The following is a 23,179-nucleotide window of genomic DNA, read 5'->3' as shown; positions in this document are numbered from 1 at the left end:
CAGCTGCCAGCAGAGTTGCCCAGTGCACTGTGAAGCAAAGGTAACATCCCTGCCTATACCCGCTAGACCATAAGTCAGCAGTAATATGCACCTTACTGCTGACTGCCCTGTCCAATGAGGCCAAAACATTGCCTTCCACATGCCGGTAGAGAGCCGGAATGGCCTTCCGTGAAAATAAATGGCGTTTTGGAACCTTCCATTGAGGTACAGCACATTCCACAAATTCACAAAAGGGGGTAAAGTCTGCTGAAAGGGCCGCAGTTGCAGTGCTAGCAATTTGGCCAAGCTAGCTTTCAGACGCTGAGCATGTGGAGGCTGGCACTGAATTTCTTTTTACGGTTTAGCAACTGGGGTAGGGAAATTTGCCTGCTAAAATCAGATGGTGGTGTACTGATAGCAGATTGGCTGCAAGTACTTGGGACACCTAGTGCTATACCTTCATTACTCTCAGTGCAGGTTTTTGAGAGGACCGGACGTATAGTGGGGTTGGAGATCCCAGATGAGGCGCAAGGAGAAGTCCGCCTTTTTCTTTGATGTGGGTCTTTCAAGTGTTGTTGCCAACAGACTGCATGGAAAGTCGTTGTATATCTGGTCAAGCATGGGGTGCCCAAGCGGCTTGATCCGCTTCAGACATAGATTGCAAACGGCAATGGTGTGATCTGCTGCACGTGTCAAAAAAAAGGCCCACACCAAGGAACTTTTTAAAATCAGAGGGGAGTCAGCAATGCCCTGCACCTGCGGAGCTCTGTGGTGTGATGCAGTAGGGTGGCTGCCCTTAAGCTACTCCCATCCTGCCTTGTTGGAGTTGTGCCTCCTCTCAGGCACACAAGTAGAGTCAGTGACCTCATCATCCATTCCTTCCTCGTCACTGGAGCAAACTTGGCAGTATGCTGCATCTGGGGGAACATGACTGCCAGTTTCTTGTCCTTCTTGGAAACCCCCTCTATCTAGGCTCACGTTACTCCCTTCCTCAACCTGAGAACCAATTACAGAGCCTTCAAATCGCTGCGCATCCTCCATCAGCATGTACCCGACACTGGTTGAATAGTTCGGGGGACTTCGTGCATGATGGTGGAACTACGGAAGGAGTGACTGTGGACAAGGAGCCGGTAGAATAGGCTGCTTTGGCAGCTGCATTGGAAAGAAAACTACTCTGAGCCTGGATGATAGAGGATGAGGAGGATGTGGGCGGCTTTGTTATCCACTCTACCAACTCTTCTGCATGTACAAGCATGCCCCACGGCCACCTGCAACGGATGCACCATGTCCACGGCCAGCACTGTTGACTGTAGACACAGAGCCTGCTTGCCCTCTTTTAGCAGCCTGTGAGCGTCTGCCTCTCCTTGGTGGCCTTTCAGACATGATGTATGTTTTGTCACCACACTACACTGTATTGTGTACTGTGTACACCACCAGAGAAGTAGTAGCAACTGTACTACAGCTGTCCTGTAGATACAGGCTACACTGGATGCAGAGTGTGAGAGATTACATATATAGATATTATTTATATCTCTCTCTCTAGATAGATATCTCTATATATATCCGTGTGAAAGGGGCCAAAATGTTTTGGATACACATTTAGTTCTGTGCAAGTATGTACATGTACACAGAAAATACAGTGCAGGAGTTCAATTTAACCATACGCATTAAAATACAGAAAGTGGTGGGACTCACCTGAAATATTGTTCCCATCTTGACGGCCGGTTTCAAGTGAGGCACCAGTAGTAGGAATATGATTGAGATTACCATATTGGGCTGTGAAAGACATGTTACAGTTAAAAAAATATATTTTTATCCAGGCAGATAAGTGTGCAAATTCAGAAAGCTTTTTCAGGTAGACAAATGCCTCTCCCCCTCCCCCCTAGACATATCACACTGTGGCCTGAGAGTGGCAGTATTCATCTGCAAGCTGAGGGCTCCATCCTGTATGTGATCACTGTCATAGCTGAGAGTAATCACATGTTTAGGAGCCACTTTGATTGGTTCCCAATCATCAGTGGTGGCACGAGTTGTCAGTGACACAACCCAGTGAGGGAATTGAGTGCTTCACAAAGTGGCTTTAATGAGGGGGCATTTATAAATGTATCCCTGGTATGCGACATTGTGCTGGGGGTTGATTGGTGAAAAGGGATTAAAGTAATATATTTTTTTTATAAAATAGAAAACATGTTATACTGCCTCTTTTTCGGTCCCCGAAAATGCAGATGCTGACTGCTCCTGCTTTCTGTGGGTGCCCCCTCAGCAAGTCGTGCGCTGAGGGGGCACCCGGGCAGGCACACTCCTGAGCCGAGCTGTGTGTGTGTCCATAGACACACAGTGCAGCTCATCCGTACCCCCAGCTCCCTCTTCACAGGATTTGACTGACAGCAGTAGGCGCCAATGGCTCCCCCTGCTGCCTGTGTCTCCTGTGAGATGTAAGTGTTTGGGGGGGGGGGGGGGGGGTAGGGTGGTAGCAAAGCGTTAGTGGAACATTTTTTACCATCATGTAGGGAATGCGTTAAGGTAAAAAAAAATAGTACCAATTTAATAAGGTAAAGAGTAGTAACCTAAAGCAAGCAAACAATCTCATTTTCATTGTTTCAACTGCTTTGGGGTTCATTCACAGTCTCTGCAATCACTGTGCATTTCTGCATGCTCATTTTTTGTGCATTTAAATATATTTGCAATGTGTCTTCTGTGTTTTCATTTAAATGTATTTTCTTAGTCAAGTTGCATTCACACATTTGCATACGCATTTGTTGTGTGTTTGCATGCATTTTTAGTGCGTTCTGCAGCGTAAAAAAAATGCAGCATACTGTACTTTTTTTTTTTTTTTACACACACATGAAAGTGCTACAGTGGTGTAAACTAGACTTGTTCGAATAAATTTTTCTTGCATCTGTGCTTGTACTGCATTTATGCTGTGTTTAAAAATGCACTTGACTGCATCCGATGTAAACGAGCCCTGTGTATTTCCATTTTTGCAGTTACATTTGTGAAAACCCCACTATGTTATGTGTTACTATTCATACAGCATACTTAATAAATATATATATATATATATATATATATATCAACTAGCTCAGCACGGTCTGTCTCTGCATTAGGAGTCCAGTTTTCAAAAACATACAGTAGTGAAGCCAAGTACTGTTTTTTTCTTTTTTTTTTTGCATGAAGAGAATAAATGGGGCAGCTCCGGTCGGGACACGCTGTACTAACTAGTGGTGCACAGATGCCACTTTTTCAAGACCCAGTACAAGTACTGATACTTTTTTTCCCCCAAATACTCGCCGATACCAATTACCGATACTTTTTTTTTTTTTATGTCATACGACAGTGGCAGTAATATGCAGCACTGATGAGGCGTAGACTGTCAGTTGTTTATTTTTTTTACAATTTTATCTTTAAAAAAAATTTTTTATATAATTTTACAATGTTTTCTTTTTTGGGGGGTGGATGGTGTCAGTGTGTTTTTTAAAAAAATTTTTTGTGTTTTACAATTTTCGTTTTAAATATTTTTTTTTTTTTTTTTTTTTTATCAACCCTGTTGGGGGGCTTTGGTGAGATGTCAGGGGTCTAAAACAGTACTATACTCCTAATCAGAAACAAAAGGTGGAATGGGAATAACTAGAAAAAGGCATTCTGGAATAACAATGGACATATAACTACAAAGGAAGACCCTACCATCAGAAAATCCCCCACACCCCCTTGGAGGAACTATGAGGATAATGGTGAGAGAAATTACTGATAATCCTGATAGAATAAGAAGAGAAGAGAGACCAGGTAGAGATGATAGAAGAGGTAGATCTCCCCATAATAACTATTATCTAAACAGGAGAACCAAAAAAGGTGAGTACAGGAAGCAGGAACCTCAGAGGGATCAAGACAGGGAAGATCGCCTGAGGAAAACTCCAAGAAAATCGGTAGAGAAAAGAAGTGGAAGAAATGAAAAACGAGAAGAGGATGCCAAACAGGGGTCAAAAACAAAAGGAAAAGAGAATAGTAGGAGATGGAATCATCAATATCAGTGGGGTAGTATTAACGCAGAAGGCAATTAAAGTACTAGATAAGGGGTTAAAATTTGCTCCAAAAAAGAATCTCAATAAATGTAATCCTTACGCGGATATTAATACATTTGTGAGAAGCCTTAACATAAAAAAGTATATGCTTAGTGATCCTGGAAGAGGTAGAGGAAAGAATATACCCGAAACCAATGGTATCCTATTTAGCAATTTACAAAACAAATCGCTCTTCAATCCACCTGCTTGGAATGATGGACACATTGAGGTATTCAAAAGGAAGGTTTTAAAGGATCTAAAAGATTTGAAAATAAAAAAGGCTTTTGATCCAAGTGATATAAAAAGTGGTATAAGAAAATTGGAATCCAGGAAGGATATTGTCATAAGACAAGCGGATAAAGGAGGGGCCATAGTCATACAATCAAAAGTTGACTATAATGATGAATTGAATCGACAATTGAATGATGACACAACATATCAGAAACTTCCAAGTAACTCGACTATGAGATACAAGAAAGAACTGGCTAGGGTAATCCAGAAGGGGTCAGAAAAGGGCATATTAAATAAAAAAGAAACAAAATATCTACAGCCCAATGTATGTAGAATACCAGTCATTTACACAGTACCTAAGATCCACAAGAACAAGGATAAACCCCCGGGTAGGCCCATAGTTAATGGGATCAACTCAGTGGGTGCCAGGATGGGGGAATATATCGATTAGTTCCTACAACCAGTAGTGAAGAAAACAAGGTCATATCTGAGAGATACGAAACATCTCATTCAATTATTAAATATTTCCTTACTGGATGGACCGGTATATTTGGCCACTGCAGATGTTGCATCCCTATATACAATTATAAACCATGAAGAGGCAATTTAAGCGACTAAATGGGCCCTTAGAAATTTGAGTGATTTAAAATGCATACAGAGGAGGTTTTTGCTGGACTGTTTGAGATGCAGTCTAGATTCTAATTATTTCTGATTTAATAATATCTATTTCAAGCAAATATGCAGGATTGCAAAGGGTGCTAAATAAGCTCCCAGCATTGCTAACGTGTACATGGCAGAATGGGAAGAAGAGTCCTTGTATGACAATATACCACATCAACTTACATTATTCAAAAGTACAGAGAGAGTTTAATTGATTTTGGTTTTAATTTGAATACCAATGATAAAAACATCAAACTCACTTGGGAGATAAGTGAAGATAAAATTAATTTCCTGGACCTAGTAATTGAAAAAGAAGGAAACAATTTGTCTGCACAAACCTATTTCAAACAGTAGACAGGAATAGTTATTTGCCCCTCAATGGCTGCCATCATAACACATGGCTAGAAAATATACCAAAAGGGCAACTGATCAGACTGAAAAGGAACCGCTCCACTAAACAGACTTATTTAGAACAAGCAGAAATGATTGGAGCGAGGTTTGTACAAAAAGGATATCAGGCTGTATCCATTGAAGAAAAAAATTAGACGTGGCACAAATAAAGGAAAATGTATTCAAGAAACCATCAAAAAAATAGACAATCAAGAGAAAATACCTATTGTCATGGATTACAACATCCGGTATATACAAATTGAGAGAATTTTAAAAAAAATATTAGGATATTATCAGAAAAGATCGACATTTAGGTACTATCCTTCCAGAAAGATCGAAATTCACCTAATAGGAGGGCCCCAACCCTCAGATTGTTTGGATAAAAATGTTTTAGACCCCCTGGCTAAGAAAGCCTTCTCCTTTTTTGAGGAGAAAGGCTTTTACCCCTGCAAAAATTGCTATACGTGTCGACACACAAAGGAAAGTATGAAAAAGAAATCCATTTTCATGTCAACTGTGACTTTAAAGAACTATACAATAAAAGACTTTATAACATGTCATAGTGAAGGAGTCGTGTATCTTTTGGAGTGTCCATCCCACATCCGGTATATAGGCAGAACTAAGAGAGAACTATGGAAGAGGCTGAGGGAGCATGTTCAGAACATTAAAAAAAGGGTTTGAAAAGCATAGTCTGTCAAGACACTATGCAAAATATCAAAAAAGAGACCCTTCATCACTGCAGGTGTGCGGAATAGAAAAGTATAAGCCCCACTGGAGGGGTGATAATAAATACATGGATATAAATGGATACATGAATTATGCACTTTAACACCTCTGGGACATAACGTCAAATTTGATCTTAACTGCTTTATCTCTAATTATTAAATAATTTTAATTATATTTATGGGGTTTAATAGTAGTTTTAGGTCTTCTTTTTATAGTTATTACTCATTGTCCTTTATAGATGGTGTATTTTTATTTACCACTATATGGCATTATGAGTCTGGTTCTCTCGTGTGTGTGTGTGTGTGTGTATATATATATATATATATATATATATATATATATATATAATTTTTGGATTTTCATTTTAGGTTATCTTAGTCCTTCAGGTTTATGTAATTTTTTCCTGTTTGACCTTAGTAAAATAGCATTTTATCTGTCTAGAGAGGTCATTTGGAGAACTTCCACTAGATGGCAATAGTGAGACTTGAAGGTTTTTTGCTGGTTATAACCCTTAAATTGAAGATTTTTTGGTCTAAGAAGTGCTAGATCACATGCTTCCAATAGATGTCAACAAAGCGTTTAAGATGTCTAATATTTTTTTTCTGACCACCAGATGGCATCTAAAATGCTTAATATGTATTGTATGTATAGTTATGAATTGATTTTGAATAAGGACAGATCGTTTTTAGAATTTTAATACCTCTTACAATATTCTTAGTACTATTTTATATTATGACTGGATGATTAGTAGTATTAATTGACGCATACAATGTTAATTCACCGCAGTCACCATGACAGCGGTAGAGACTATATAAGCTTGCTGACACCTGACTCCTTGACCCTTTGATAAAGTCACATGAGCAGTGACGCAACGCATCTGGGAGGAGCCAGGTGTCATTATCTCTTCCAGTCGTGGCCGAGGCCGGAAGTATTTCTTTTGGATTCGCTATTTACCATTCTTAAATGTAGGTCTATGTATGTGTTGGAATAAATCTAATTTTGAATTACTATAAATTGGAGCCCCCATCCCTTCCTTATTGCACCATTTCTTTGGGATATTAACGTTGAGTCCAGAGATCGGAGGGCTGGACTGGACCCTGCTAAACTTGTTAACTCCTTTAAGACTGATCGTGTGAGGGGACCAGTTGCTGACCATAAGCTCTATTAGGCCTGGGGGGGGGGGGGCATTACTAGAGGTGAGAGGCTGGGGGAAACAGGTGGCGCACCACAGATTGGACAGATCAGACATTGCCTGTTGGTCTGCACACACCGATCGTTTGCTGCACTTGCACTTGGTTGTTGCACTTTATTTCACTTATGAACTATTGCAATGATTATTTGATTATGTAGAGATTACTCTTCTTTAAACCTGGACAATTTATTATTATATTGTATTTTTTTTTTTTTTTTATAAATTATTGCACTTTTTGCATTTTCTGCACTTTTGGGAGTATTTGCATTGTTTGTTTGTATTTTTTGCAATTTTTACATTGTTTTGCACTTTAAAGGATTTATGCACCTGTAAAAGAAATATGCACTAGAAGTTAGGTTATTGTTAATATTGCTATCATTGAAATTAATTTATAACACCTGCATGCACTTGAAATTTATATGAAGTTTATTTTTTGAGGTTCACATTGAATATTTTATTTGTGGAGTTAGTGTTCATTAATAGGATTTCTAGGGCTAGATAGCGCCACATATTTACTGCATATAAACAGACCCCTGACATCTCCCGCCTTTTGAGACAGGGACTGAGGACACAGATTCCCCAGTCCCTTTCACTGCAGCCTCAGCTGCGCTGAAGATGAATGGACAGGAGACCGCTCTCCATTCATAAACGGAAGCATTGTAAGCACAGTTTACGATGCTCAGTTATGAATTGACAGAGTCAGTGACTCTGTCCATTCAGAAAAGAAAGGAGCCAGTAAATGACATATTTACCGGCTCATTCCTCTGCTCTCCATCCTGAAAGATCTGGGACAGGGAGTCGGAGCAGCACAGGGAGGACACAGAATGGTACCGGAGGAGGATACAGGGGACAGTCAGGGACGATTGGTGCGGCGGTGGGGGGAGTTACAATCACAGATCTCCCTGTGTGGATTTCAGTAAAGCAGCTGAAAGCCACAGGGGGGGGGGGGGGGGGGGGGAGGGAAGTAGAAGCAGCTGTCAGCTGGTTTATTGAAAGCCACACAGGGAGATCCGTGATAACTCCCCATCCAAATGGCCAGCTTCTGCCAGACAGACATAAACACTAGAAGAATGTTGGCTGGTATTTTTTGTACCTGCAAATATCTCCCGACATTCTGTCCGTGTACGGGGCTTTACACTTTTTGCTAAAACAGTCAGTGTTCAAATCTAGTACAATTGATTAAATGATATCTACCTGCACAGTACAGACATGGCATGGCAAACACAGCTTCCCTGCCCCTCTAAAGACAAAAAAGAACTATGCAAAATTTCCTTGCTGGAATTTGGCTGCAACAGTGAAACTATCCTTAACACATCAGTCACACTTGGGCTATAAGGAGTTGTGAGCAGAACAGATACAATTCTCCCTGTGATTCCAAATCGCAGAAAAATGGACAACAAACGTTTTGGGTGCCATTCATCCCAAATCCAAAAATGTGGTCCCTGTGCTTCTTTGGCATGACAAATGTGCAAGGGCAACCCAGTCAAGTGAATGAGCAGAACATGCAGAAACACAAGTGAATCTCGCTTTTCAAATCGCTAGCAGGAACCGACGTTCCCACTAAGCCATATGTGAATGAGGCCTGAACTGATTGATTGCTATGGATTACTGCACCTGTCACCTCACTGATTTTTACTCCTACCTATTGAATAAATCTGTTATTATAAAATGGACTTTCTACAGTTGTCCATTACAAATTGTCATACAATTGAAGCACATCCACAAATGTCTAGTTGGGACACTCACACCATTCAACTACCTATTTAACCGGATGTTAATGGATTTTCTGATCAAACCAAACTACAAGCCTTTAGGTATTTAAAATAGCCACAAAATAATTAGAATGATCATCTTGTTAGGGATATCAAATTCTGACAGCCTAACTAGTTTTAGGAAAGGATGTTCTTATTTCTGTGTGTTGTCCATTGCCAGTTTGGCATCCCTGCTTTGGTATAACATCAGCTTTCTATAGTCTCCAAAGATAACATTTTGATAGTGACGATTGAATACTCACACATGATGGCTTTTCAAATTTTCCTAGTAACAGAAAACATAATGTTATCATTAAAATCAGTTGGCAACAATTGTAGTTTTGTCATTTTATAAAATTTATAAAATTGTAATTATACAGAGAATGTAATCTAATAAAATACTTACACACTTTTTTTTAAAAAAAATAACCGTATGCTCACCACTGCTGATTAATATGTTATTTAATCTACTCATATTAAAATATTTTCTTTTTTTTTTTTTGCCATATTTCACAGCACATATTTTTTGAAAATCTTGAAGCAAGCAGCACTTGATCCGTTTTAAAGTATAATTATAAACAATTATTCATGGTAGCGCTATAAGTAATGCTGGCCATACACTATAGGGGAGAAATCGTTAAAACTCATTTTCGAATAATGCACATTTGGTCATGAGAGTGATACATCATTCAATGGACATAAATGAATCAGTTTTTTTATTGTTTTGTCACATATGCCTAATGAAAACAGTTTGGGCGAGAAACACATTAATCATTCATTCGGCAGAATTTTCCAACCTGTTACTTTGATTTTTCAGCTCTAAAAAGTTGAAACCGATTTTTATATTTGTGCCCATTAACTGGACGAAAAACAAACGAATGGTCCAAATGACAGATTTTCGAACAATTTTTCGGTTAGTGTATGGCCAGTATTAGACTACCCAAAGCATTAATCATGCAACAGCTAAAGTGTGCCACAATAAGCCCATGAACAGTGAATTATACAGGTGATACTCGAAATATTAAATTAACTTTTCCATGATATTTTATTTCACTAATGAAACTTAAAAGGTGAAACTAATATATGAGATAGACTCATTACATGCAAAGCAAGATAGTTCAAGCTGTGATTTGTTATAATTGTGATGATTATGGCTTACGGCTCATGGAAACCCCAAATCCACAATCTCACAAAATTAGAATATTACATGCAATCAATAAAACAAGGGTTGTACATAGAATATTGGAACTCTGAAAAGTATAAGGCCGCGTACACACGGGCGGACTGTTCGCCCAACTTTGTCCGCTGAACAGTGTTTCAGCAGACAGTCCGCTCGTGTGTGGGCTTCAGCGGACAGTTTCAGCGGACTGTCTGACGAACAAAGTCTTACGGAATTTCCGTAAAACTGTTCACTGAAACTTTGTTTCAGCGGACAGTCCGCCCGTGTGTGGGCCAGTCCGCTGTACTTTCTAAATGAGCAAACTGTTCCCGCCCGGAGAAAAGTCTGCTCATTTCGAGCGCGTCTCCAGGTAGGCGGGGCCCACGAAGGAGACGTCGCGGGCTCCGCCGCCTGGTATGAACTTAAAGGGGAACCTCAACGCCGATAAAAATCGGCGTGGGGGTTCCCCCCAAGTCCACAACAGACCCTTGTCCAAGCACACTACCCGGCCGGCCAGGAAAGGGGGGCGAGCGAGCGCGCCCCCCCTCCTGAGCCGTACCAGGCCCTCAACATGGGGGGGTGCTGCGCGGCCCCCCCACCCAAAGCACCTTGTCCCCATGTTGATGAGGACAAGGGCCTCTTCCCGACAACCCTGGCCGTTGGTTGTCGGGGTCTGCGGGCGGGGGGCTTATCGGATACCGGCCCCCCACCCTATGTGAATGAGTATGGGGTACAATGTACCCCTACCCATTCACCTGTAAAATAAAAGTACCCAAAAAAGAACACAACACACGAGATAAAATATTTTATTGCACAGCTCCGGGGGTCTTCCGTCTTCGGGGGTCTTCTCGCCGGACTCCTCCGCTATCTTCTTGTAGCTCTTTTGCTAGCGGAGGAGTCCGGCTTTCTTCCTCCCCGCCGCCGGCCTCTTCTCCCGACTTCGGGGGTCTTGTCCCCCTCTTCGGTTCTTCTGCCGGGCCACCGCGCCTTCTTATAGCTCTTTTACAGGCGGTGGCCCGGTCTTCTGTCGCCGTCGCCGCCTTCCGTTCTTCTTCTTCTTCTTGGTGCTTTTGGCAGTGTGGGTAGGTGCCAAGTCCTGCTGGAAAATTAAGTCAACATCCCCATAGAACTCATATATGGAAGGAAGCATGAAGTGCTCCAAAATCTCCTGGTAGACGGCTGCGTTGACCTTGGACTTAAATGAAGCCCAGTGGGCCAACACCAGCAGATGACATGGCTCCCCAAATCAACACAGACTGTGGAAACTTCACACTGGACTTCAAGCATCTTGCAGTGTGTGCCTCTCCAGTCTTCCTCCATACTCTGGGCCCATGGTTTCCAAATGAGATGCAAAATTTGCTCTCATCAGAAAAGAGGACTTTGGACCACTGAGCAACAGACCAGGTCTGTTTTTCTTTAGCCCAGGTAAGACGCTTCTGACATTGTTCTTCAGAAGTGGCTTGACAAGAGGAATACGGCATTTGAAGCCCATGTCCAGGATCCATCTGTGTGTGGTGGCTCTTGATGCACTGACTCCAGTCTCAGTCCACTCCTTGTGAAAAAGTCCCCAACACTTTTAAATGGCCTTTTTCTGACAATCTTCTCCAGGCTGCGGTCATCCCTGCTACTTGTGCACCTTTTTCTTCCACATAACTTTCTATTAATGTGCTTTGATACAGCACTTTGGGAACATCCCATTTCTTTTGCAATTACCTTTTGAGGCTTTCCCTCCTTATGGAGGGTGTCAATGAAGGGTTTTCTGCACAACTTTGAGACCATTTAAAGGCTCAGGAACCCTTTGCAGGTGTTATGGCTTAATTAGCTGATTAGAGAGGGACACTTTGAGCCTAGAATATTGCACCTTTTCACAATATTAAAATATTCTGAGATTGTGGATTTGGGGTTTGCATGAGCTGTAAGCCATAATCATCACAATTATGACAAAACACAGCTTGAACTTTCTTGCTGTGCATGTAATGAGTCTCTCTCATATATTAGTTTCACTTTTTAAGTTTCATTAGTGAAATAAATGAACTTTTGCATGATATTCTAAATTTTCGAGTATCACCTGTAGGTCTAGCAAAAGTGAAACGTCACAGGGTCTTACACCAAAACACATAAAAGTGCCTGGGACACCCAACGACATTCCTTCTGTTATATGCACCACATGTCTCTACACAGACAAACAAATGCGCTCCCCCTCCAAAGACCTTTGTTATAAGAGGCCTTAAGCATGCCAGATGTATAACACCTTACTGTTGGTCCAGGGGTTCCCTATAACCAGTGGTGTCTCCAGCTTTCATATTTAGGGGGGGGGGCACATGGGGGGACAGTGACAAAAGTAGAGGGGCCAACTATGACGCAATTCTATGCCCATACCTATATATTTCAAGAATAAAATAAATTAAAAAAAGATTTGAAAGTTCAAGTATTGTACTTTCAAATTTCAGTACAAACAAATGGCCGCTGCCCTCACCTATAACTGCCCTTTGCAGCAAGGAGCACATGGAAGGGCAACACATGCAAATAAAAACCAAAGACATTTCCAGATCACAAACAAACCCAAGAATATACAGAGGAAAAAAACAAGCTTGACTTACCACCAGCCCACAGACAACTTACTGACCAGCCTGCTAACCAATTCAATTATTCTGTCCAACAGTGTGTGCTAAAAAACAGGGGTTTCGTCAGCATACATGTGCAAATGCATGCATAAGCTACAGAGCCCCATCAAGGCACCCCATTTTCTGTAGTCCTAACTCTAAATGTTGAGAGCCTCCACAGAGGCTTCCAACCAGTAATAAGCTTACACCACAGACAATTCACAAAGTGCACACCACTCTGTATATCACTGTTTTAGCTCTGCCCCTCCGCAAAAACCCGCTGTCAGCTGATGTCACAGAGCTGGTTCAGGCTCTGCAGGGATCATGACCAGTGGTTCAGGGGACAATAAAACCATGGCTCAAATTCCTACTTTTTTGCCCCCTTATTGCAAATGTAAACATGCCCTTACATTGGTGGCATATATATCAGATTAGTAAAAAAAAAAACCTTTATGATAACATAAGGAGGGAGAGGGAATGTTTAATTATATTGAGATTGATTGTGACACCACACCAGCAATTTTTGGACTCATTCACACTAGTGGTTAGGGGGCTGTAAAATACTTAAATTGAGCCACGTTTTTACCACCAACTGCTACCCTTTTAGCTGCATAGGCAGTAGCTGGAGGTGTACACATGCTGTAGTCTTGACGTTTTATGTCATGGTAAGAACCTTTGGCTTTGGCAGGCGCTACCAACCCATTCAAGTGAATAGGGCTGCTCTGCAGTGCACAGTTGTGGTGTACTAATGTGGGGTTCAAGGAGATAAAGTAGGTGGGAAGGAGGTGATACAACCCCTTCTCACCATCTGCCTAATGTTTCCTAAAGAGCAATCTAAATGTTGATTGCTCTTCAGAGGGAAAAACTAGTGTGTGGGAGTCAAAAGGGTTAAAGATGGAGCTGGCAGAGACAGGAAATGGACAGAACACACAGATTTCATGAATTCTTTTCTCCCTATCACAGAAGTCTCTATAATAAACATGATTTTTGCTGATATAAATCAATGTATGAGGTGTATGTGTTCTGTCTTCTGATGCTGAACATCTAACAGCCTGGTAATTACAACATACATAACTTATAAGAGCATGTTTTCCCCTTGCTCGCGTGCAGGTCAGGACCCACGTGAGTCCGTTCGGGTCCCGTGATCGTCTCTCGGGGTGGCTGAACGGAGAAATGCCGTTGTAAATGCATTTCCCTGTTCTGCCTAGCAACTAGTGATGCTGATCTCTGCTCCATGTGATTGGAGCAGAGATCAGTGTTCACTAAATGAAAGCCCAGCCCCCCACAGTTAGTAACACACCCCTAGGAACACTTAATCCCTACACTGCCACCCACTGGTTAACCCCTTCACTGCCAGTGTAATTTACACAGGAATCACTGCATTTATATAGCAGTGATTGCTGTAGAAATGACAATGGTCCCAAAAATGTGTAAAAAATGGCTGACGTGTCCGCCATGATGTCGCAGTCACAATAAAAATCGCTGATCGCCATTACTAGCTAAAAAAAAATTAAATAAATAAAAATGCCATAAAACTATCCCCTATTTTGTAAACGCTATAACTTTTGCGCAAACCAATAATCGCTTATTGCAATTTTTTTACCAAAAATATGTAGAAGAATACGTATCGGCCTAAACTGAGGGGAAAAAAATGTTTTTTTTATATATTTTTGGGGGATATTTATTATAACAAAAAGTAAAAAATAATGCACAATGCTCTATTTTTGTTTATAGCGCAAAAAATAAAAACCGGAGAGGTGATCAAATACCATCAAAAGAAAGTTCTATTTGTGGGAAAAAAAGGACGCCAATTTTGTTTGGGAACCACGTCGCATGACTGCACAATTGTCAGTTAAAGCGACGCAGTGCCGAATCGCAAAAAGTGGTCTGGTCTTTGACCAGTAAAATGGTCCGGGGCTGAAGTGGTTAAAGTATACATAAAAAGTGACTCATGTGGGAGTTATAAAGCTGAGGGGTCTGGCTTCTTCTTCTGCTGGAGCTGCCTGAAATTAAAACAAGGCGGCAGGGAAAGTGGGAGGGGTTGTAGTAGAAGAAGCACAGCATGATTGGATAAAACTGAGCAGGTGCTTCCAGGATCCCTCCCTCCTTATACTGCAAGGGGCACATGAATGAGATCCTCTAGCCCTGCCCCTGGGATTCTGTTTGCCATCTCTGGACACACAGGGGCAGGCTGAGGGGCGAGAGTGTCACTGGTAGCAGCAGACCCCATTAGTGCCTCCTGTCAGTGCTGAATGCAGTCTGCCTTTCAGCATGACTCTGAGCGTCTCTTTCAACAGCTCAGAGCCCGAGAGTCATCATTGAGGTCTCTCTCTCCCCTCCTTCCTCTCTCGCACTGAACGATACACAGCCGATTCGCTCCTTCTCCCCCTTCTGCCGCTGTCTTGTCGAATACTGTCCCCCATTGGATAGTGTGCAGTACGGAGGACAAGGAGATGCCGAAAGTCTCCGAAGATGAACGGCGCCAGTCCGGGTTCAAGCCCCACCACCCAAGTGGACATAGAGTTATAATAAAAACTTGCAGAGCAAAGTGAGGCCGTGCCCGAAGTGTGGCAAGCGGCCCTCTTACTAAGTGCTGTTTAACATCATCTACCGCATGTCCACTTACATGGTGGGTCTTGAACCTGGACTCAGGGCAGAAGGTACTATTAAGTGCACAGGCGCCGTTCATCTACAAAGAACTTTCGGCATCTCCTTGTTCTCTGTTCTGTGCAAGCGCTGCGCCTGCGCAGTATGGGGCGGACACTATCCAATGGGGGGAAACTTCTCTGGAGAACACCGGCTCTGACGTCACTGGTTGCTAGACACGAGGCGGTTATAGCAACCAGTGGCCAGGAGTAGACTCAGGAGGTGGAGGCGGAGCTGGAGCCAGAAACGCAGCGGCTCAGTCCATACATGTTCCCTACATTCCCAGTGTCCATTTTTTTAGTTGGGGGGCACAGTTTAATGGGGGGCCATGCCCCCCTCCCCCCCAGTGACACCAGTGCCTATCACAGCAGCAGGATGTTTCCCTCTTTAGGTCAATAATGTACTCTTCTTCCTATTAGAGACAAAAATAATCACGCCTAGTGCTCTCTGTATAATGCTGTATTAAACTGTACAGCAATATTGTACTCACATAAAATGAGTGGCATAGAGATTTGTGACAGGATCATACAGCAACCAGGCATAAGTTCTAGTATACAAGCCTACAAGATGGGGCTTCATCAGAGGTTGGCGTGTGCAGGTGCCATCACGCTCTATTTATAAAGCCTTCAGGCTGCATTCACACTGACTTGCAGACATCCCAACCTGCAAAAATGAATTTCAGGGAGGTGGCGACACACACACACCAACACCAATTTAACACAACTAAAGGATGATCAAATGAAATGGAATAAGTTTACAGAGGTTTACTTCTTCTGAAAGATATTATAGGAACACTAACCACCATGACCACTTCATTGATTTGAAGTGTTCATGGTGGTAGGAGTCAGTATGTGCAGTGTTTCTGCTTAAAACAGATGGGGGGCTGAAAGAGAGAGCGAGAAAGAGGCTCAGAGAGAGGGTGGTGGACAGAGGACAGGCTGAGAAGAGGGTGGTTGAGAGAGAGAAGTGGGGCTGAGAGAGAGAGGGAATGAGAGAGAGGGTGGTGGACAGAGAGGGCAGACTGAGATAGGGCAGTTGGGGGAGAGAGGGTGGTTGAGAGGGGGCTAAGAGAGAAAGGAGGGGGACTGACAGAGAGATGGGGGGTTGGCACAGTATATTCCACTGGTAAGCTGTATTAAACCCAAAATCAAAAATGTATTATATTGCAGCTTAGTAATCATTAGATGTGGTGGCTGCATTCGTTTTTTTGTTTTTTTTTTAAGGCTTTTTCACCTGGTGATGTGGTCAGTATAATACCTCCTGTATTAGCGAGACACAACTCTTGATGAAAGAGAAATGGGGGGCACATTTTGAACAGCAGCATTGTCAATCTGGAGGGAGGGGAGTGTTAGATGGACTAGCAGATTTAAATACACTAACACTTGATAAGAAGTTGCAGCAGAATTTTTCTTTCAGAATAAAGGTCTTGCATAAATAAAAGCTGATCATTGTAAGCACCCCTGTCAGTGGTAAATGGTTTGTCTCAACAATTTAACTGCTACATCTGCAGGACAGCTTGTTCTTTTGAAAAACAAAAAAACATACTGGCTGGTTCACCAGGTGAAAAGAAGAAAGCCTAAAAAAGAAAGAAAAAGAAAACAAATGCAGCCATTGCATCTAAGAATTGGTAAGCTGAAATATAATAATTGCTTGCGGGTTTAATACCGCTTTATACTCTATTTAACCATGTTCCTTTAACCCACCTCAATATTCAACGTATTTAAGCCACGCCCAATCCCCTAACAAAAACAAGCAAGAGACTGTTCATTGGCTGAGAAGTGTGTCTAATGGATGTCTGGCAGCAGGGTGAAATGTGTGAATGCTGTAACACGTAGCAACCCCACGGGGGCAGGGCTACATTTGGGATCTTTGGCTTTGCCAGGATCCCGCGAGAAAGTTGACAAAGACACGAGTGTCCTGTTTTTTTTTTAGTTTTAACAAAGGAGTTTGAATTTTGCCCTCGTTCACACCAGTGCGATTTGACAGTTCAAAATTGCATGACGTGCCGCACCCCATTGCCAGCAATGGAAACATTCAAATCATTGCGACTTTGAAAAAAGGTTTCTGCACTACTTATTTGCAATTTCATTAGGACTTCATTACGACATAAGCCATAATGAAAATCAGAGATCCAAATCATACTGATCTGCGGCTTTGAAATCACGAAAACCCCCCCAGAAGATTCAATTGTTTTTTTTTTCTCCAGGTAACAAAAAGATTTCTATGCCTGCATAGCCCTAAGCTGAAAGGGGTTTTGTACTAGAAAATGCTGCATGTCGGAGAGTAGCAAAGCTCAGTGAGCAATATTCATAGTGATTGGCAATTAAAAACATCATATATAAGAAAGTATAATGCCACGTACACGCGATCGGAAATTCGGCCAGCAAAAGACCGATGAGAGCTTTTCGTTGGAAAATGTGACCGTGTGTATGATCCATCCATCGGAATTTTGCTGGCCGAATTTCCACCAGCAAAAGATTGAGAGCAGGTTCGAAAAGTTTTCTGACAAAAAACTTTTCGATTTGATATCCCAATCGTCTGTAGCAATTCCGACGCGCAAAATTCCTACGCATGCTCGGAAACAATTTGAAGCATGCTCGAAGCATTGAACTTCATTTTCTCGGCTCGCCGTAGTGTTGTATGTCACCGCGTTCTTGACAGTCGAAAGTACAGCGAACGTTTGCGACCGTTTGTATGCAAGCCAAGTTTGAGCGGAATTCCATCGGAAAAACCATCATAGCTTTTTCCGACAAGAATTCCGATCGTGTGTACGCGGCATAAGAAGATCATGTGGCCCTTTAAAGAGTAAAGATCTGCCTTCTAAATACAAGATACTTCTTTCAGGAAATCAGACTAAAGCTGGCCATAGATGGGTAGAATTTCAAAAGAAAATTCTTGGGAAAAGAATGTTCTAAGAGAGATTGTTCGTTTTTCCAATCATTAGTGGTACAAACCGGCATTCGTTTTCAACCACAGTGGTAAGAAAATTCGAAGGAGCAGGTTGGAAATTTTTTATTGAATTAGTTAATTTCTAACAGTGTATTTGGTTTTCTTTCGGTAAAGTTCATTCATTCCAAAATCAAAAGTTAAAAGCAAACTAAAAAACTTTAAAACGGCAAAGGAGTTCTGGGAATTTTCATACAAATTCTCTAAAGACTTTTCCTAAGAATTTTTGTTTGAAACTCTACCCATCTATGACCAGCTTAACACGTATACTTCACACAATCGGGCTCGGTTCACACCTATGTGTTTTTTGGTGCTTTTTGCAGAAATGCACTACATTTAATTCAACATGGTTTCCTATGGGACACGTTCACATCTATGCTTTTTTTTTTTGTCGCAATTTACATTTTTTAATCTACTCAACAACAAATTGTCCAAAAAAAAAAAAAGCATAAAAAAAATGTAAAAACGCCAATCGTGGTAAAATGATGGCAAGAGTAGATTCTTCCTTTCACTGTCCATGATGAACCCCAGCTGTGTCTGAGGGATTGCACGGTTTGTTTCTTTTTCTCTGTATCTCCCTGTACTTTTATCCAAAAAAAATAAAATAAAAATCCTTTTAAATAATAGCAGTGCTGCTGTATACTTATCACCAGTTATGTAAACCATTTACGGTAGTTTCCAATCTTTTTATATAATACTGAGAAATGTTAGCATATATTTACTACTGAAAAGCTCAATTTTTGTTTTTTCATTATTTTCCCCAAGAATTACTCTGCAACTGACAGAATAACTGTGATCATAACATATCTGTAAAATCTAGAATACATACAGACCAACATTTGTGTCCATTTATCTCATGCACTTACCTCTTCTAGATAACTTGCACAGCCTCCCTTTCTGTAATACAAAGGGATTGGCACACATCTTTCTTATTTATAGAGACGGCGTGCCCTGCCCACTGGTAGTGAAAGTGAAAATAACAAGCTGCAGATTGTTTCCTGGAAAAAGAAAAAATTCCAGTATTCCACGTGCAGGAAGGTGTCAGTGCTTCACATGCATTTTTGTTTAGAGGAAACGTCCTATTTCAAAGCTCAAATTGAAACTCCTAAGGTTTGACCTCATATTATATGGTTTTGGTAAATCTGAATGAAAAAAAAAAATCAGCAGAAAAACTGATAGTGTGTATGGGGCTTAAGTAGATGTGTGTACTTTGTGATGCAGCCTCAGGGCCAGTTCACACTAGTGCGATTCCAGACATTGCATGTGATTCACACCGCATAGATCACATGCGATGTCTGTGTGATGCAAATTCAGCCATACAAACAGTATGGCTGAATTTGCATCGTATGTGGCCAAACTTGTGCAGGACCCTTTTTTGTCCACATTGAAATCGGATCACATGGGTATTCACCGTAAAATACTTAGAGTTCTTTACCGTAAGAGTGGCAAGGATGTAGAATTCCCTTCCACAGGCGGTGGTCTCAGCGGGGGGCATCGATAGTTTAAAAGAAACTATTGGATAAGCACCCGAACAACCACAACATGCAGGGATATACAATGTAATACTAACATCACACACATAGGTTGGACTTGATGAACTTGTGTTTTTTTTCAACCTCACCTACTATGTAACTATGTAACACACATACACCAATTACACAGGTTGGACTGAATGTACTAGTGTCCTTAGTCAACCTTACCAACTATGAAATTCATGTTTGTATTCTTAAAATACCTAGAAGAAACAAAAACAATGCAACAAGCATTCCAAGGTGTAAAATATCTGTTTAGAATCACCAGTTATTATATCACACAGTTGTCTTGCTGTGCAGATTGTAGAACTAAACTTGAAGTAAGTTTTAGGCTCACAGCCTCACTGTGCCCTTTATGAGGGGTTCCCACCATCCCTGTGCTGAGTTCCTGGGTCTGCACACCTGTTGTGCCCATTATGAGTGGTTACCACCATCCCTGTGCTGAGTTACCAGGTCTGTACACCTACTGTGCCCATTATGAGGGGTTAATTTTGTTTATTGAAAATCTTACAAACAACAACTTCTATACAATAAAACCATAATAAATAAAATAATAAAATATATTTACAAAATAATTGAATATAATTATACAAACCAGAAAGAACAAGAACAAAATAAACGGTGCAAACTAAATTGCGCACAACATAATCCCTACGGGAGAGCCAGACTAAGGAACATCACCGTCACCATGCATGTAGCCTTTCATCAAAATTATATTGGATCTGAAAATCTAGGGGAGTGAAAGAAGAATACAAAGAAAGCCCCACACCCTGAGATCAACAGGCAGCAGCTACAGAGTCCTGATATTCCTCCACACTTTTTTCCAGGCCTCCTGCTGCCACCTGTCTTTCTCAAGACCCCGAATCTTCTCAACCTCACCCAGAATGTTCTGCATCACCACTTCCACAGGGAGGATTTTACCCCATAAGGATACCTGACACCGTGCACTGCACGTGAAATAACGGACTACTAAACTAACTAAAAAAAGTGTTTCCAAATCATAATCCCGAAGAGTCTGGAAAGCCCCATACACCCACTCTGCATAACTCATATGGGGTAGAAAGGGTATACTCAGAGCCCTCCCCACCCTCTTGTACACCTCTATATTAAAAGGGCACTGAAGTAGAAAGTGATCCATGGACTCCACCACTCCTCCACACTCCACTCTCGGGCAGCCCTGATCACTCGTGGAAAGAAACTTCAAGTTGCCCTTCACATATAGTTTTCCATGAAAGGCAAGCCAAGCCTGATCCCTAAACTTCATTGGGATTCTCTCCAAATTAATCAACCGCAAACCCACCCCCAAAACCAGGTTTGGGCAATCCCTCAAGGCCAGTGGCTCGCAAAAAGCAGAGCTCATGATCCGCTTCTCAAGAAGTTTCCTTGGAAGAGATCTGAATTCTCCTGCTCTTACTTGCCACTGCCAAAGTATTTTCAAACACGGGGCAACATAAGATGGGAGCTTATCATGCTTGACCCTCAGGCTTTTCACTGGCCCACCATTTTCCCAGTCTTGCAGAAAGGGCCTAAACCAGGACTGGAAAATACCAACCCACCAGGCGGTCTCTCTGCCAACATGTTACCAAGATTGTACTTCACAAATATCAGAGAGAAAAAGACTACAGGGTTGATCATCCCTAGACCACCCTCCCGCCTAGAAAGGTAAGTCACATTCCTTTTGACAAGGTTTATTCTGTTCCCCCATAACAGCTGGAAGAAACAAGTATAGACCCTGGTATAGAGAGAAGCTGGCAAAACGCAAACAAAATTGACATATAGGAAAATCGGAATCAGGTAAGTCTTGATCAGATCAACCTTTTCCCTCAAGGAAAGATGCCAACCTTTCCAGCTTGCCACCTTGGCATCGGCATTCTCCAGCCTGTTAACCCAATTTGCATGACCATAGTCACCTTGGCCAAATTCAATGCCTAGAACTCTAATTTTTTGCTGGGGCTCCGGGAAGTCATCTGGGAGAACAAAGCTCTCACCTTCCACGCCCATCCAGAAAGCTTCACATTTGTCCTGGTTGGCCTTTGAACCTGATGCCTCTGTATACTGCCTTATCACTGAGACCACCTCCTGCGCCTCCCCAGTCCCAGAGACATAAACAGAAACGTCATCAGCATAGGCCACAACCTTCAAAGGAGGCTCACCAGTGATGCCCATAGGTACCCCACATAATGATCCATTCTCCAGCCTTCTAATGAAGGGGTCAATTGCAAACACGTATAACAGAGGACTCAATGGGCACCCCTGATGCACACCCGAGCCGACCAAAAAGGGATGCCCGACCCAACCATTAACCAGAGGAAAGCTTTCAGCCCCTTTGTACAAAATCTTGAGCCAATCAATGAAACCCCCCTCCAGGCCATATCTGCCAAGAAGGAGCCATAAGTACTCATGATTAACCCTATCAAAGACCTTAGCCTGATCCAATGTCAGCAAAAATGTACCCCAACCAGCAGCCCTACAACGCTCCAAGGCCTCCCGGACAGCTAACACTGCTGATAAAGTGCTTCTACCTTGGACCAAACAGTGCTGGTGGTGGGATAACTGCCTGATAAACTGCCTGCCACTGGCGATAATCGCCAGAAAAAAATCTTTGCCAGTATCTTCCTATTGACATTAAGAAGGCTAATGGGGCGCCAATTCTCAATCATCGAAGGATCTTTACCCTTTGACAGAAGGATCACTGCAGATTGCCTCATGGAGGGAGGGAGAGAACCCTCATACAAACAGCCATTAAAAAGCCATTAAAAACCTCTGCAAGGTAGGGAGCCAGGATCGTCCTAAAACATTTATAAAATTCAGCTGTCAACCCATCTGGCCCTGGCGTTTTCTTTAAGGCCACTTTATCAATAGCGTGGACTACCTCATCTTCAGTGATTTCATCTGTCAAACCCATCAAAGGAACATTACTTTCCAGTCCTGGTGTAGAGTCCAAAAAACCCAACATCCTTGTCCGATCAAGGTTCCTTCCAGGAGATCGGCATAGTATGACCTGACAACCTTCAGGATCCCTGACCTAGACTTCGTCAGAGAGCCCGTACTGTCCTTCAGGCCATTGACCATCTTAACTGCTACGCTCTGTTTACAGTTCTGGTAAGGGTCAGGCGAATGGTATTTCCCGTAATCCCTCTCCTGAACCAAAGAGGTGTGTCGGTTATATTCATGTCTCCTAAGGAGGAGCTTCACCTCAGAGATCGCCCCAGAATCTCCTCCTTTCGAAACAAGGCGGTCAAGTTTCCTCCTCCAACGCTGGTAGGTAATGCTGTGCATATTATGAGGGGCTCCCACCATCCCTGT

General features: G+C 42.1%; 1 protein-coding gene across 2 annotated transcripts in view; it reads right to left on the bottom strand.

The window, feature by feature from the left end:
* Nucleotides 1–19,321, bottom strand: part of LOC143983256 (lysozyme g-like) — a 37,911-nt gene extending 18,590 nt beyond the window's left edge. The window contains exons 1-4 of one of the 2 annotated variants that reach the window (XM_077482729.1): nt 19,208–19,234; nt 12,747–12,814; nt 9,251–9,273; nt 1,675–1,755 (exon numbers count right to left, since the gene is read on the bottom strand). In XM_077482729.1, the coding sequence (XP_077338855.1) occupies nt 1,675–1,755; nt 9,251–9,254 (85 nt within the window). In that variant the 5' untranslated portion in view covers nt 9,255–9,273; nt 12,747–12,814; nt 19,208–19,234. Of the gene's footprint in view, nt 1–1,674; nt 1,756–9,250; nt 9,274–12,746; nt 12,815–19,207 lie in introns of both variants that reach the window. The other variant, XM_077482728.1, reaches the window with a different exon arrangement.
* Between the last annotated feature and the right edge of the window lie 3,858 nt (nt 19,322–23,179).

This window comes from Lithobates pipiens, unplaced genomic scaffold (genome assembly GCF_037356315.1).
Source record: "Lithobates pipiens isolate NorthernLeopardFrog02 unplaced genomic scaffold, aLitPip1_a1.2 Scaffold_16, whole genome shotgun sequence".
Classification (NCBI taxonomy): domain Eukaryota; kingdom Metazoa; phylum Chordata; class Amphibia; order Anura; family Ranidae; genus Lithobates; species Lithobates pipiens.
The sequence above is the reverse complement of the archived record's forward strand: the minus strand, read 5'-3'. Positions and strand labels throughout refer to the sequence as shown.